This window comes from Portunus trituberculatus, chromosome 41 (genome assembly GCF_017591435.1).
Source record: "Portunus trituberculatus isolate SZX2019 chromosome 41, ASM1759143v1, whole genome shotgun sequence".
Lineage (NCBI taxonomy): Eukaryota > Metazoa > Arthropoda > Malacostraca > Decapoda > Portunidae > Portunus > Portunus trituberculatus.
The window spans coordinates 31,109,799-31,127,688 of NC_059295.1; the positions used below are offsets into that span (position 1 = coordinate 31,109,799).

The window sequence follows — 17,890 nt, forward strand, 5'->3', positions numbered from 1 at the left end:
ACAGACACAGGTAGAGAGTTCCAGAGTTTACCAGTGTAGGGAATGAAGGAGTGAAGATACTGGTTAACTCTTGCATTAGGAAGATGGACAGAATAGGGATGAGAAGAAGTAGAGAGTCTTGTGCAGCGAGGCCGCAGGAGGGGAAGGCATGCAGTTAGCAAGTTCAGAAGAGCAGACAGCATGAAAACAGCGGTAGAAGACAGATAAAGATGCAACATTGCGGCGGTGACTTAAAGAATCAAGACAGTCAGTTAGAGGAGAAGAGTTGATAAGACGAAAAGCTTTAGATTCCACCTTGTTTAGTAAAGCTGTGTGTGGATCCCCCAGACATGAGAGCCATACTCCATACACGGGCGGATAAGGCCCTTGTACAGAGCAAGCAGCTGGGAGGGAGAGAAAATGGACGAAGACGCCATAGGACACCTAACTTCTTGGAAGCTGATTTAGCAAGAGTAGAGATGTGAAATTTCCAGTTTAGATTTTTAGTGAAGGATAGACCGAGTGTGTTTAATGTAGAGGAGAGGGAAGTTGAGTGTTATTGAAGAAGAGAGGATAGTTGTCTGGAAGGTTATGTCGAGTAGATAGTTGTAGAAATTGAGTTTTTGAGGCATTGAACAAAACCAGGTTTTCTCTGCCCCAATCAGAAACAAGTGAAAGATCAGAAGTTAGGCGTCCTATAGCATCTCGCCTTGAGTCATTTAATTGTTGTTGGGTTGGGCGTCTGTTGAACGCTGTTGAATAATGCAGGTGGTATCATCAGCATAGGAGTGGATAGGGCATTGAGTCAGATTTAGGAGATCATTGATGAATAATAGAAAGAGAGTGGGTGATAGGACAGAACCCTGTGGAACACCACTGTTGATAGTTTTAGGGAAGAACAGTGACCGTCTACTACAGCAGCAATAGAACGATCGGAAAGGAAACTGGAGATGAAGGTACAGAGAGAAGGATAGAATCCGTAGGAGGGTAGTTTAGAAATTAAAGATTTGTGCCAGACTCTATCGAAGGCTTTCGATATGTCAAGGCCGACAGCAAAGGTTTCACCGAAGTCCCTAAAAGAGGATGACCAAGATTCAGTTAGGAAAGTAAGAAGATCACCAGTAGATCTGCCTTTACGGAAACCATACTGGCAATCAGAGAGAAGGTTGTGAGCTGATAGATGCCTCATTATCTTCCTATTAAGGATAGACTCAAAGGCTTTAGAAAGGCAGGAAATCAAAGCTATAGGGCGGTAGTTAGAAGGATTGGAGTGGTCACCTTTTTTAGGGACAGGTTGAATGTGAGCAAACTTCCAGCAAGAAGGATAAATAGAAGTAGAGAGACACAGATGAAAGAGTTTGACCAGGCAGTGAGCGAGTTCGGAAGCACAGTTTTTGAGAACAACAGGAGGGACTCCATCCGGACCGTAAGCCTTCCGAGAATCAAGGCCAGAGAGGGCCAGGAAAACGTCTTTATAAAGAATTTTAATTTTAGGGATGAAGTAGTCAGAGGGTGGAGGAGTAGGAGGAATATGCCCAGAATCATCCAAAGTTGAGTTGGTAGCAAAGGTTTGAGCGAAGAGTTCAGCTTTAGAAAAGAAGAGACAGCTGTAGAGCCATCTGGATGAAGTAAAGGAGGGAAAGACGAAGAAGTAAAGTTGTTAGAGATATTATTGGCTAGATGCCAGAAATCTCGAGAGGAGTTAGAATTGGAAAGACTTTGACATTTTCTATTGATGAAAGAGTTTTTAGTAAGTTGGAGAATAGATTTGGCATGATTACGGGCAGAAATATATAGGGCATGAGTTTCAGCAGTTGGATGGCTACGGAACCGTTTGTGAGCCGCCTCTATCATTGACAGCACGAGAACAAGCAGAGTTAAACCAAGGCTTTTTAGCTTTAGGGTTAGAGTATATATATATATATATATATATATATATATATATATATATATATATATATATATATATATATATATATATATATATATATATATATATATATATATATATATATATATATATATATATATATATATATATATATATATATATATATATATATATATATATATATATATATATATATATATATATATATATATATATATATATATATATATATATATATATATATATATATATATATATATATATATATATATATATATATATATATATATATATATATATATATATATATATATATATATATATATATATATATATATATATATATATATATATATATATATATATATATATATATATATATATATATATATATATATATATATATATATATATATATATATATATATATATATATATATATATATATATATATATATATATATATATATATATATATATATATATATATATATATATATGTGTGTGTGTGTGTGTGTGTGTGTGTTTGTATATATCTGCGTGAGAAATATTTTACTTAAGATTGATTTAAATAAAGTAATATGATGGCCTGTTTTTTTTTATCACCTTCAAAAGGAATTTAATGCTTAATATAACTCAAAAGATGTCTGCATTAAGAGGAAAGTCTTGGAATCATATTTAATAGCTCTCCGTGCCGCGAGTCTGGTCTGGTCCGGTCCGGCGGCTCGTTATCACTTTTGTGTCTGGAAAGAATTAGAAGAAGAATGTGAGAGTAATTACGGAAGTTGCAGGAACGTGTCTTTTGACGATCTGAGGCGTGAGACTGACGAAATTTATGGACCTTTATGAAGAGAAAAATATAGCACTGAAAAGTAGTGATATATTGACGAAACCAGATACATCAAAACAAAGTAGTGGGGACATGGAAGTAAATAATTACTTAGGAACCTAGTGATAGAGGAATTGAAGTAAAAATATAGCATTAAAAGAACACAATGGTGCTTTGATGAAGCTGATATAATGAACATCAGGTTTTTGAGACCATGAAGTGAATAGTTACACAAGAATCTTGTGACAGGTCATCATCTTTGTATCACCGAGTCACTGAAAGAAAGATAAAGAATAAGGAAAAAATAAAAAAAAAGCAATATATTGATTAAACCAATCCTATGAAAACTAGGTGACGGGACCCTCCGGTATTAGTGAATAGGACTCACCCAGGCATTAAAATGAAAAAGGATGTAGAATAAAGCAAAAACAAGTTGAAATAAAGTACAGGCTAGGTGATGAAAGACTGACCTGTAATCTGAAACAGGACTACTTTCAATGGCCACAGAGCCCGGTTTTCAAGAATGGTTCTCGTGTAAATAACACAGAAATCTTGCAAATCTGTCACTAGACTTATAGACATCCAGTAAAACATTCTATAACTTCGACTAGAGACGTTTGAAAGCAGTCACGTTGCAGCGCAGAGGTATTTCAGAATGTGACCTATTGAGATAAATAGTTATAATGGTATCTGGAGGCGGGTCCTCATCTTTACGTCACCGCGGCATTGAGGGAAGATGAAAGGAATGCTGGCCTTCATTAGACCCATAGAGGACCCTTTAAAGGTAGAGGTGTGATAGGGATGACGCAACCTGTACCTGAGAATGACAGCCTCATTAACTCCTGGACAGGTATATTGGCTTTGCGGGACTGTAGCGATCAGGTATGCGTGTATGGAAGTAATGCGATTAGCCACACTGGAGACGGAGAGGATGAAGGCATGATTGGTAAAGGAAAGCTGCTAGTGGTCATTACAGTTGGATGTAGTAACGTTGTGTAAAGGAAATCATTAATAACGACAGTGGTAATAGTAATTAATGATTTCTTTGTTTCGCCTGAAGGTAAATACAGTTCTATTTAGATCAAGGTATCAAAGGATGAATGTAATAACTACGAGTTTAATTTAAAAAAAAAAAAAAAGCACATTGCAGTTAACGTATTATAGTAAAATTGTGAAACCAGTATATATATATATATATATATATATATATATATATATATATATATATATATATATATATATATATATATATATATATATATATATATATTAAAAGAAAATGCTCATGTGAATTAGATAAAAGAAAGAAAATGATACTAGAAATCAAAAGAAATAAGTGAAAAAATTCATTAGAATAAGTAAATAAGAAATCAGATAAGATTAAGGAAGTACACATTAAAGATAACGAAAAAAAATCCTTGAAAAACAGTAATAAAAGTAATAAATCCAATTGGGGTCAAGGATGTAGGGAGCTGGTGACGCGGTGCTTGGAGATCAGAAGTTAGCAGCAACTGGCAGCCGCCCGGAGAGCCTTCAGGATTTAGAGGAAATCTTTAATTGGACGAGCGAGGCAAAGTTTGAAATGCCGTGTCAGCGTCGTGATTCTTGCGCTCATCTGTCTGCTTCCGACAGTGCCTGAAGCACGAAGGAAGCAGAGAGGACTGGAGATCGGTTAATTGTTTGACTTCTTGGTCGTTGATAGATTGATTTGATACCGACACAGAAACGAATCAAATAGCCACTTTGACTCAAATCAAGAAACCAAAGAGGATCAGGTATTGATTGATTGATACATAGATTGATGAGTTAATTGGTGGTTTGGTTTGATATCATGAACGAGTCAAATCAGCGTTGACGGATGTTATGAAGGAAAGGAAATAAATACGTAATTTAAAAACTGTTCTGTATAGAAAGTATGGAAATCATCCGTCAAGTAGTAAGAAAAGAGCTACATTCTTTCAGTGGGAATGTATTAAAAATAGTTTCCCATGATAAAAGAAACGCAACACCCGTCTGGAAAGAGTCTGAAAGGTGTCGTTTAGTGGTTCAGTGATAAAGCAAAGAAAGTTCATAATTTTGAAAAGAATGTCTAAAAGAAGTATTCTCTTTAGTAAAGTAAAATTTACAATTTTAGAACGCGAGTCTTTAGAGAACACAAGAGTGTAAAATATGTTCGTTAAGTAATAAGGAGGGGAACTACATAGACTCAAAGCGACGTCCGTAAGGGAAGTTTTATGTCCTTTACAACGTAGTGGCAAGAATTTAAAACACTTCTTTCATTACCATTGATAGTTACACATTGAATCTTGCCACCTCTATTACACATCATTCGTACCATAGTGACTACCAAGCCTTTACCACACACTTCTTTTCATCACCACATCACCATTACTCTTGCACAAAGCACCTCCACTCCTACACATTGTAAAACAGACACTATTATCCACTATAAACAATACAGCACTCACTAGAATGCTCACCTTTCACCTTTCCCTTCACCGCAATCACCACCCTGTCCCCACCACCCCCACCACCACCAGTGCCTTCCACCATTAGCTGTCCCTCTCCATTACACACTCGTTTCCCCGTGAACACTTGTTGCTGTGAGAGACTCCCGTGTCAGACGAGGACGAACCTTCGGCATTGCGTGCGCTCGGCGATCAATTTCACCGCTGTTGTTGTTTTTTTTTTTTTTTTGTTTGCCTGCCTCAACGTCACTTTGTCATAGGGACGCCGAGCACGTAATGGTGAGGCGAAGAGCTCCTGGTTACATTGCCTCTACTCTAGCGAGGTAAGGAAAGCAAGACGCGGTGAGGAAGTGATAATTGGTGAGCTTTGGGAGAGAGAGAGAGAGAGAGAGAGAGAGAGAGAGAGAGAGAGAGAGAGAGAGAGAGAGATTGATGTGTTTTGTGGTGTGGTGGCGTGTGATGTGGTGGGTTGTGGTGTGGTGTAGTATAGTGTGCAGTGTGATGTGGTGTGGCTTGGCTTAGCTTAATGAAGTGTTCGATTATTTTGCTTGTGATGGTGTACTGTGGTCAACTGGGCGTGAGGGACACTATCACACACACACACACACACACACACACACACACACACACACACACACACACACACACACACACACACACACACACACACACACCTCAACAGTCTTCGTTTTTAATTCCATAGCTTAATTTTTTTTTTTTTTTTTTTTTTTTACCATTTCTTTCGACGTTAAAGGCTATTACTTTTTGTCTGCTAATATATTACTACGTACCTGTGGGAAGCCTCTGTATATGAAGGACCAGCACGAAACACTTCCGGCAACATGTAGCGTGAGTAGCACACGTCCCTGATGTGTTGCAAATCACCCTGCGAGTGCCGCCCTCCCAAGGACACACCCGTCTAAAACACGGAAGGTTGCGACGCGACTCGTGAACACGGCAGCAACTCCCCGTGGTGTGCTGCGGCAACTGTGTACGAATACAAACAAATGTCAAGCTTGTGGAGGCGACGTACGAAGGCAGAAGTGACTGTCTGAGGTATTCATTTACTAAAGCACCAGTCTGGCATGACCGCTGCCTTAGAACAGTTGTCGGTGTCTCGTCGGAGTGCTGTTCAGTTCACGCCTTGCCTTCCCCTCGCCAGTGTTACACTCCGCCTTTATCCGATCAGAACCCCATCCTCTCTCGTCTCGGTTGGTGGTATTATCTTGGGTCTCTGTTCTAGTGCCATTCATGCTTCCAGGAATACCCGACCCGTAGACTGGTGATCATATATGTAATCTTCTATACTGATCTCGGCAATGTGCCTCATTCCATATAACTTTTTTCGAGGAATTTGGCAAATATAGAGAAATGAAAGCTCAGTGAAAATGCGGAAAGATTGATCTAGTGTGTAGTATAATATTAGTACCTCGATGCCTGATTTCTTGGTAGGATATCGTATGGTTGGATGAAATAATACCAAGAAAGTTTTTTTTTCATACTGAGATTTGTAAGAGAAATACCAGGAATAACAACTAACAGCCATCCATCCATCCTTCCAAATCAAACATCCATCTATCCACGCATTCATCCATATGACCTTTAGCCACCACCACCATCGCAATACCACCAACCAGTATCCATTACGTATTCAGCACCACCATTGCTACCACTTACCACTTTCCACAATTTCACGTAATACTACCACCATCATCACCACCACCACCTCCATCACCACCACCACCTCCATCACCACCACCACCTTCATCACCACCACCACTACCATCACCACCACCATCAAAACAACTCCTCCTCCTCCTCCTCCTCCTCCTCCTCCTCCTCCATGCGGTAATAATTCAGGTCAGCTCGCTCTGAGAAACCTACGTTCATTTCATGCTGACACGTGTAGGCGACTGACTTAATGCTACCATACCTTCTCAGTGTTGACATACATGTACTGAACAGCAATCAATACCATCATTATTTTGAAGTTAATATTTACGTCGGATTAGTAAGGATTTATATAGTGAATGAAGAAACGTGTATTTCTGTGCGATTGAAGATAATAGACAACCATGTAAGAGTCCGAAAACATGAGAAAAAAAAAGAAAAAAGATTGCTATCAGTAAGTACCAACACAAAAAATATTGGGAATACATTACGGAAACCAGAAATAGAAAAAAAAGTCAAATATCAGTGATTTTCATAAAACATAAGTTTCCTTCTCTTTTCCCGTTTTTGTAGCCCTAAAGCCATCCTAGCAGATGATAATTAATGCAAGTGTAGCTTCATCACATTATTCATCACAGCCAGATATCTGTCTAAACCACAAGAAAACTCTGACATCTGAAAGAGTTACGGCAACACAGGGATAAAATTGAGATTGCCTTGCGTGTTCACTTCACTTCACTCGCTCAGACGCCTCCACGTGCTCTGTTTACTCTGCGTCTCCCATTAAAGTCGTATCTCTGGATGTTTATCTGTGTTTCTTTTTTTTTTCTTAGCAAGTTTCGGTGCTGTAGGTGGTAGTGCTGACAGGAGGTGGAGTCATTGAGAAAGATTTTTAAGGCTTGGAAATCTGATAATAAGCAGCTAGCTGAGTTTATTGCTTACATTTCCCTGTTTGTTTATACTATATTACTTTTCTTTTATTTCCCTTACAAGTTTGCAGCTACTGAGACGAGGGAAAGTTATCAGGAGAATGTTTGAAACGGAAGAGATGTAACGATCGACAGCCGGAGTGAGTTCATTCTTTAGTATTTTGTTTACGAAATTCTCGTGATGGACGTTGCGCTGGCAAGAGATGGAGGCTTTCAGATGGGTTTAGGAGCGCGGGAAAGCTGATGATTGTTTGCAGCCCGAGTGAGTTTACGGAGTTTCCTGCAAAAGTCTGAATGGCGAGTTCTGGGTAAGGTTAGGTAAAATGCATTACGATTGCGACAAACTATTCAGAAAGGATAATAGTAATCTAACGACCACAACACTACGACTACTACCATCCTCATCGTCGCGCCGCCACCGCTGCTAGTACCTCCACCATGCGCTACCAATGCTGCTTCCGTGCCTGAAGGTAGTGAATGAGGAGAAAATGACCACCCATTACAAGATGAATAGCCCCGTTCGTGGAAGAATTACAAGCATTAGAAACAGAAACATTGGTAACATCACTGGTAGCAGAATGCGAAGGAAAGACAATGCTGCGTGGAGGAAGTGGTGGTAGTGCTTGTGATAATGGTTGTGGTAGTAGTAGTAATAGTAACAGTAGTAATAGTGATTGTAGTAGTAGTAGTAGTAGTAGTAGGTTAGGTTAGGTTAGGTAGTTGTTGTTGTTGTTGTTGTTGTTGTTGTTGTTGTTGTTGTTGTTGTATTAGAAGTAGGGAAATTACTTAGAGAAATGAGGTTTTTATGGGATAATTGGATAATATGGAAACTGCTTGCCATGGGTTGGAATGTAACTCATATCTATTGATGTTTTACAATGTTACTCTAAGTTTTCTTTGCTCTTTACACAATTTTGTAATCCTCGTGAAAAAAAAGGAGAATATAAAAACTGCAGACAAAAATCATAGTTCTTGAGGCGCCTTAAGTTTTGAAAGTAAAGACAAATTATTCTGTTAAGTTTCAGCGACTTCGGCAATAAAGTTAAGAAGTTTGAGCCTCGACTGACCCACTTGCTTTCTTCAGTAATAACAGATTTTTCAATCTAAACGTATGTGTGTGTTTGGTAATATGATGATATTCCACTATTAATATGTCTTTTCCTCTCCGCTCAGCTGTAATACCAAGCTCGTCCCATAAAATCGAACTATCAACCTTTCCTTTTGTAATTCTCTCTCTCTCTCTCTCTCTCTCTCTCTCTCTCTCTCTCTCTCTCTCTCTCAACTGATTTTCGGTCAGTACAAACGCTGAGCTCTTTCCATAGTGGAAATGCTGGCTCGGTGAGAAGCAGATGACAGTAGACGAATTACGCACACACACACACACACACACACACACACACACACACACACACACACACACACACACACACACACACACACACACACACACACACACACACCACGTAGTGTAGTGGTTAGCATGCTCGGCTCACAACCGAGAGGATCCGGGTTCGAGTCCCGGGAAGCAGCGAGGCAAATGGGCAAGCCTCTTAATGTGTGGCCCCTGTTCACCTAGCAGTAAATAGGTACGGGATGTAACTCGAGGGGTTGTGGCCTTGCTTTCCCGTTGTGCGGAGTGTGTGATGTGGTCTCAGTCCTATCCGAAGATCGGTCTATGAGCTCCGAGCTCGCTGGGTAATGGGGAAGGCTGGCTGGGTGACCAGCAGACGACCGTGGTTGTGAATTACACATTCACACACACACACACACACACACACACACACACACACACACACACACACACACACACACACACACACACACACACACAGACAGAGAGAGAGAGAGAGAGAGAGAGAGAGAGAGAGAGAGAGAGACCACAAGGGTCCCCAATCGGTCTCCGTGGTTTGGTGTAAAAAAATCACTTCTTCTTTTCGAACACAGTGGATGGTATCATTTGTCTTTGACTGCAGAAGTTAGGGCACGATATTTCTTGACCAGACTGCGTTTTACAGCCGGCGAAGTTTATATTCCCTGTGTGGTGTTCTTGATTACTGTGTTGCAGCAAATGTTCAATTCACTACATGCGAAATTCACACTGACACAGGTTCCAGTCCTAGAAAGAATGCTAAGTAATTTGTTCTTTTTAGTTTAATCGTTGATATATATATATCTGAATAATATGGTATATTCCAAGGCCTCACTTTTCATTCTTCCATTTTTCCTGTCGTATAGAGAAGTGTTTCAAAGAGGCGCTGTAATTCATCTTTCTCCACGGAAGTGTCAGAGTTTAAGTGAGTTTGCCATATACGGGTATTCATTTTTTCTTGTTTATTACATCTTCGTCTTTTGCCTATATTCCGAGTCGTTTTATTTTCTAACCATGAATACCTTTAGAAACCGTAGTGATTATTAGCCCTTTATTTCCAAGAGAGTTTCTCATGTTAATAATGCAGAAATATTGTCAATCTTTCACTGTTTGAGAATATAAAGCCTACTTCCATTCTTTGCAACACCGCCAGAAGTCCATTAAGTCATCCTGTTACTTTTTTTTTTTTCCTTTCGCCGTTCACGTGTCAGAGTTTGGCGCCTTGTGTCAGTCTCCAGCTGCTCCTGTCCGTTACAAATGTTGGTGTTCCCATTCTTGCTACTCCATGGCATATCAGATTCTTCATCAGCACTCCATCTTTCTCGATCTTCTTGTGTTAACTGGTGCACGGTAGTAGTAATAGTACATAGTAGTAGTAGTAGTAGTAGCAGAAGTAGGAGTAGGAGTAGGAGTAGGAGTAGTAGTAGTAGTAGTAGTAGTAGTAGTAGTAGTAGTAGTAGTAAGAGTAGTAGCAGGGGTGAATGTTTTCATTGTGTTGATAACAGTATTTTTTTTTATTATTGTTGTTATTAGTTATCCAAAGTCATTATTGGTGGGAATAGGGAGGAATGTTTCCTACTCAGACTGCCACGTGTAAGCCCGGTGGTTCTTTGAAGTTTCGCTTATTTCCTTATGTTCCATTGTTATGGCAGTGGGCCAGTGGTAGTAGTAAAATAACAGTATACACCAACACCAACAACAATCACAATCCATCCCCTATCCCTCCCCAGTCCCTACCCTCCTCTAGCCTCAGTACTCTCCTCCCCCAGTCCTAATATCCGCCCTCCTCTCGTAAACAGGTGAATGTGGATAACAGTTAGTGTGTGTGACTCGTGTCGCCTGTGATACTCTTGTGAGTGTTAGAAGTAGAAGTGTTGTTGGTTAGTATGTGAATAGAACGCATAAAATATCCATACCAGGTTTTCCATCGTGTGTTGCACGTGAGAATAATTGAACATGGGAACGAGTAGCAGTGTAGAGTATGAAAGAAATGAAGACAAAATGTTTGGTGGAAATTAATTTGTGTAAAGAATGGAGGGGAAAAAACTGGTTTGCTGCAAATTGTAACATCGAGAGATTTTTTATCTCTGTCTTTCTCCTGTTTTGTAAGGTTTGTGAATTTAATGAATTTTCTGGGCAAAAATTTATCTAACGCAGCTTGAGACTTGAAATATTTGCTGAGAATTAATTGATGGTGAGTTAGAATACGAAAAAGATACAAAAATATTTACTGAAGATGTGATGGATTTACATTTTGACATGAATGAGGAACAGTTGTTATTGTTAGTTATTGTTGCCATTGTTGTTGTTACTAATATTGTCACCATCATCATAATCACACACTCATCTTATTCTATTCACCAAACGTTAATTCATTCCACTCATAAGAGCAACGAACACAGAGAACAGTATAATGTAGGAAAGAAAGAGGAAGGGAAACGTAAGACTGTACGAGATAGATAGATAGATAGATAGATAGATAAATAGATAGAGATAGATAGATAGATAAATAGAGAGAGAGAGAGAGAGAGAGAGAGAGAGAGAGAGAAGGAATTCCAGGTCATTATTCTTCATGACCATTATATCTAGGAATGGGAGGTTATTATTAGTCTTAAACTCGGAAGTGAATGATATATTTTTGTTTATTATTTAGATACTCAAGGAATTTATGAGCTTGTTCCTTAGATTTAAATGCTAGGAAGCAATCGTCTACATAGCGGTTGTATTTAATTGGCTTGAATTCAGATGGACAATCAGATAACCAGCTTTTTTCATGATAGCACAAAAAAGTATTTGCTAATGTTGGTCCCAAAGGGAAACCCATAGCTACTCCATCTATTTGTTGATACAATTGGTCATTAAAGATAAAAATGGACTCCCTCACAGCCAACTCCAGTAAGGATCGGAACTGCCTCTTGGTTAGGTCATAAGGAATCAATTTTAATCTCTTGCACTCTTCTACACAAATGTCAATAGTCTCAATAAGGGGGATATTTGTAAATAAGGATTTTACGTCAAAACTATTGAGAAACAGGGAATCCGTAAACTTTTGACGTAAAATCCTTATTTACAAATATCTCCCTTATTGAGACTATTGACATTTGTGTAGAAGAGTGCAAGATATTAAAATTGATTCCTTATGACCATATATATATATATATATATATATATATATATATATATATATATATATATATATATATATAGAGAGAGAGAGAGAGAGAGAGAGAGAGAGAGAGAGAGAGAGAGAGAGAGAGAGAGAGAGAGAGAGAGAGAGAGAGAGAGAGAGGGAGGAGAGCGTGGCAAGTATCACGTCACTGGAGCACCGGAGGGACGTGGCAACTTTGACGGTGTGCCACAAAGCTCAAGTGCTGCATACACCTCACCTCTCCCGCCTCAGCCTGCCGCCACACCCACCCGGGAGAAATACGAGGCAAGCAGCGGATGGGGACCAGCAGGTACTGGTGCCTCTCTCCCGCTCCTCACAACACTAGCGAACATTCAGAGCCAGGGCAGCGCGCCTGTGAAATCAGTTCACGGTGGCCACGCCTGCTGAGGTAGCGGGACTATCAACTCAGCAGACAAAAGTGGCCGCCAATGTATGGAGAAGCGCTCTCCCTGCCCGGCTAGTGCTGTGAAGTGTAGTGCAGTGAGTGAGGTGTCAAAACAATATACTAACGAGAAAAAGACGTTTAGAATAGTTCCTTGCCAACACAAGGAGCTTTATGTCTAAATCTCCTTCTGTACCTGATTTATTGTAAAATTTATTAGTGTAAGATAATGTTTAAATAAAAAAAAAGAGAGAGAGAGAGAGAGAGAGAGAGAGAGAGAGAGAGAGAATTACAAAAGGAAAGGTTGATAGTTCGAGAGAGAGAGAGAGGCTTTAGCTCACAACCGCCATATAAAATTTACCCTTATTTATTTACTACAGAGTGACACTAAAACACTATGTTATTGGTATTTTATATATTTGTAGCTAATTTATTTGATATTATCGTTTTGAATACATTAAAAAAGTCATGGTTTACTTTCACATTCATGTTTTATCAAATGTTATCTATTAGAAGGTTTGTATCATCAAATGAAATGTAACTAATCTTATCATTACATATACAGTTAATATATACCAAACGTAATGCAAGACAGTATTCACCCTTGTGTCACTCTTTTTCACAATACAATCTTCCTATCTCATCCCTCAACACCATTTCCGGTTGCGCCCATCCCGCTGCCAGCATCCATTCCTGCCTCAGCCATGGTAGCAGCTGTGGCACCACCAGCAATAGCAGCAGTTGATGCCAGGGATCCCTCATCATCAGTAGAAAGTGTGGCCTCTCCCTGGTTAATCGGGTGTTCTGCTTCAGCATTCAATGACTCATCATCGCTTTGTAGGTTATTTCTTCTTGCTGATGATTCTTTAACGATGAGCTTGGTGTGTTTGAAGAATGCTATTTTCCCCCGAGCCCTTGCTTCCTTAAACTGGGGCATCTGGGCATTCTTAACAGCTTGTGATGCAGCACACAAATCATCATTGATATATATGTTCGTTCCTTTAAGCTTCCTGACGTTTCTCATTACTGCCTCGCGATCACTGTATCGTGAGAAGTGAACCACGATGGGCCTTGGTCTGGCATCCAGACGCCGCCCCACCCTGTGGGCTCTTTTCAGATCGAGGCCAGGTAGTTGCATCTTGTCATCTAAGAGGGACAACACCACTGCCATTGTTTGTTCCCATGTCTCGCCGCCGCTCCGCTCCTCCACCCCTGTGATGAGAATGTTGTTTCGTCTGCTGTAGTCCTCCATGTAATTACAGCGTTCTTCCAGACTTTCAATGCGTGATTTGCAGGCGTCAATGACAGATATTTGTTTGTCCATGATAGCCTTGTTAGTTTCTATTTCTTTTTCATGATTCTTGATGGTAGACTTTAATTCATCCATTTCTCGCTGGTTAAACTCAAGGCTAGTGGTGATGTCGGCAATATTAGATTCCAGCTTCGTTATCTTTTCCCTTATTTGCTTTATCACCACTTCCATTGCGCTCCTGTATGAATTTTCTTGAGATTCTAGAAGTGCCTTAATCATTGATGAGTCCGAAGAGGCCATAATGAATTGTGGTTAACCTTTAAGGTTATAGTTCAAATTAACAGAGTTACAGCGTCAGGATGCTAGTGCGCATGCGCAGATCTGTGCCAGTTGGTCCAGAGGAGGTTATAGGGGTAAAATTCAGATTTTCACCGTTACTATGGCTAAGTCCAAACCTCCACTAACCTAATGCCTCTTCCAATTCCTCTGCTGTATTCTTGCAATACTTGCTCTGTTGGTTTGGCGTTAGTAGAAGCTATGGAATCTTGTATATCGTGATGAAATGCAGGACCTCCGCGATAGTCGTGTTTACAGGCCTCAGAAGAACAGATGATGATGATGATGATGATGATGATGATGAGAGAGAGAGAGAGAGAGAGAGAGAGAGAGAGAGAGAGAGAGAGTTGAAGGGGGAGGACGGTGTGATGCTGTGGTTTTTCCTGCCTTTCGTCACACTGAGGAATTATCTTTTCTAACATAATTGTTGCCACACACACGACACTTGAGTCTCAGTTACTTACTGATGATTTTATTTCACTTTTAGTTCATAATTATTGGAAGACCTGTTTACTGCGTTTTATTCATATGTATCTCTTTTCATTGAATATTCTCAACAACGTATGTATAGGAGTAACAATTAGCAGGCCTCTTTTCCTGCTTTGATTTCAGCCTTCGGTGTCCTTTCATTACGTATAAGAGAAAAACAGATAGTGGAAGACGTGAAGGAAGGTGAATAAGACACAAATAATTGTTATGAAGCTATGTATCATTTGCATTTGTCCACGAAAAGCCTGTAGATATAGAATTTCAATCAATAATTGCGTAAAAAGAGAAGACAAAAAATCAGTAATAAAAGGAAGAGCAAAAGGAAAGGATAAAAGAAGAAATTAGATTACTGACATTTTATAATCATTCAGAGAAAAGAGAGAGAGGGAGAATTATTTTAGTACCTCCTTATCTTACGTCTTTCCTTCCATCAGCGAGTCTCCCACGGCCAGACACACAACGTCCCTCCTCCACATCCTCCTCCTCCTCCTTCTCCTCCTCCTCCTCCTCCTCCTCCTCCTCCTCCTCCTCCTCCTCCTCCTCCTCCTCCTCCTCCTCCTCCTCCTCCTCCTCTTCGTGTTGCTGCAGCTGCATCTGGTGGTGGCGAGGAGCACGGGAAAGAAGAACATGAAAATGCCAAGAAAGAAGAGCAAGACCGTCAGGAGCAGGTGTGTGGCAGCTGGTTCAACCTTGGTGGTGGTGGTGGTGGTGGTGGTTAGCTTCCCTAGTGGCAATAGTACTAATACTAACGGAGGTGGTCTGACTTTGGTGTGTGTGTGTGTGTGTGTGTGTGTGTGTGTGTGTGTGTGTGTGTGTGTGTGTTAAGAGGAAAGAAGAGAAGTGGGATGTAGGAATTGGATTTACCCGGCACGAACAAGGAAGAATTAAGGAAATATTTATGGATGTAGTGAAATGAGATAAGCTTGTAAAGGGCGTGACTGAAGAAGGCACAGAAGACGGTGCATCGAAGAAGGCTGATCAACTGTAGCGAACCTTAATTGGGGCTGCCGAAAGACGATGGATGATACAATGTTGGGGGGAGGAAGTTAGTCAAGATTAGCAGTGGATATGGCTGAAGATAAAGAAATAGAAAGCAATAGAGAGAATAAGGTTGCGTGTGTACTGGTTCTTGTGTGTCGCCAAGAGTTCAGACGATTCTAGCGCCTTACTACGAAGGAAAGAGGAAGGGTGTGTCATATGACTGTAGGAAGTGATAATGGCGCGAATAATCTAGTAGTTTGAGTACTGTGTGTGTGTGTGTGTGTGTGTGTGTGTGTGTGTGTGTGTGTGTGTGTGTGTGTGTGTGTGTGTGTAAAATGGGGATATGGTTCGCGGCATTTGGCGGAAATGCATAGAGATACATTTTGTCACTGTGGCTGCCTTGGTGTCGCTAGCTCGGTGTTATGTCAGGTTTAGGTGTTGCTTAAGTTTGTTGCGCAGCTGTTGCCTGGAAACGAAACAAACTCTTGGTGTTTCCAGGAAATGATGAGTTGGTGGTGGTGATCGGCAAACATTATTCTGACAAAATTGCACAAAGGCAAAGAATACAAAATGCATGACTAATCCGTTTCATAAAGAGATGAGGAAACATTTTGATTGAGTTCATAGCTGTATTTTTCAAAGACATCTTTGTGGTGGAGAGTCTAAGGATATAGAAAAAAAGTTATATTCTTTGGCCGGAAAGAAACTGAGGAATCTTTATCAGCATAAAATTCATGTTTATCCTCTCTTGTAAAATTGCATAAGAGATTGAGCCAAGCGACTTTATGAGCAAAACTTTGGCTATCTAGTCTTGAGCTGAAGAGCGACGACGTCAAAATGTTATTACTTGGCCGGGACGTGTAGGAGAGATGGGATTAGATAGGACGAATACATGGTGTGTGATTCACCTCGGTCGTCTGCTGGTCACCCAGCCAGTCTTCCCCATTACGGAGCGAGCTCAGAGCTCATAGACCGATCTTCGGGTAGGACTGAGACCACATAAAACATAAAACACATAAAACGGGATTCGAACCAGGCCCTCTCGATTGTGAGTCGAGCGTGCTAACCACTACACTACGCGGTGTGTGTGTGTGTGTGTGTGTGTGTGTGTGTGTGTCGATAAAGAGAGAGAGAGAGAGAGAGAGAGAGAGAGAGAAAGTAAGTTAAGTTTGTCATCCATTTTAGAAGCGAAAAGTGAGCATAAGAACATAAGACCATAAGAAAAATATAAGAACCCTACGAAAGACCAGCCGACTAACGTAATGTATCATCTCCTTAGTAATTTAAACCTCGCATGTGTGAACCTATATGAAGAGTAGGTTAGAGGATCAGAAGAGACGTAGTTGTATGAAGACTTACGAGTTGCTGTCCAGTGGCTAGGTGAGATAATCAAATCAGAGATAACGAATGAGCAGAACGCAGCTACTAAAACAGACGGATTGAAGTGAGCAGAGGGAAGAAAGAAGTCAAGGGGGAGTCTCAGAAGAAAAAAGTTGAAAGGAGTCGAGCTGGAGTGCAGGAGGGAATGAGATTAGTCGGAAGGGAAGTGCTAGAGTGAAGGGCGGGAGGTGAAGGTAAGGAAGAAGGATGGATGTTCTAGAAAAAAAGGCAAAACTGATGGATGAGACTGCTGTTCATTCTCTCTCTCTCTCTCTCTCTCTCTCTCTCTCTCTCTCTCTCTCTCTCTCTCTCTCTCTCTCTCTCTCGAGGGGCAATATATATAAAAAGAAAAAACAGGTAACACTTTTAAACTGAGTGTGATGAGAATTACAACAAAGAAAGAGAAAGAGAGGACGAAGGTTGACGAATTAAATGAATGACGTGATGAAAAATTCTGGTGGAGATGAATGAATGAAGGTTTTGGTGAGATGTGTCACAAATTGGCGTCTGAATGAAGCTCCTGACCCTCCACTAACTTTGGCCTTTTCAAAATTAGGTACTCTGTAGAAAGTAGTAATTGGACTAACAAGCAGAACTAAATATATACTTCTGTAAAATAAGTAGATAGACTAACAAAGAGAAATAACCATGAATTTATCGAGTTTGCGAATGAGAGAGAGAGAGAGAGAGAGAGAGAGAGAGAGAGAGAGAGAGACGTACACTTACCCAATCTCATTCAATACTGGAAATATCTTTAGAATGATT

General features: G+C 40.2%; 1 protein-coding gene across 5 annotated transcripts in view; it reads left to right on the forward strand.

Moving 5' to 3' along the window:
• The window catches only part of LOC123516817 (anoctamin-7-like), a 219,194-nt gene that overhangs the window by 133,352 nt on the left and 67,952 nt on the right, over positions 1 to 17,890 (forward strand). For 2 of the 5 annotated variants that reach the window (XM_045276513.1, XM_045276516.1), the window contains exon 3: positions 15,199 to 15,432. The exons of 1 other annotated variant lie outside the window; for it this stretch is intronic. In XM_045276513.1, coding sequence (XP_045132448.1) covers positions 15,199 to 15,432 — 234 coding nt within the window. Of the gene's footprint in view, positions 1 to 6,257; positions 6,379 to 10,961; positions 10,989 to 15,198; positions 15,433 to 17,890 lie in introns of those variants that run through there. 2 more of the 5 variants (XM_045276514.1, XM_045276515.1) reach the window with 2 other exon arrangements.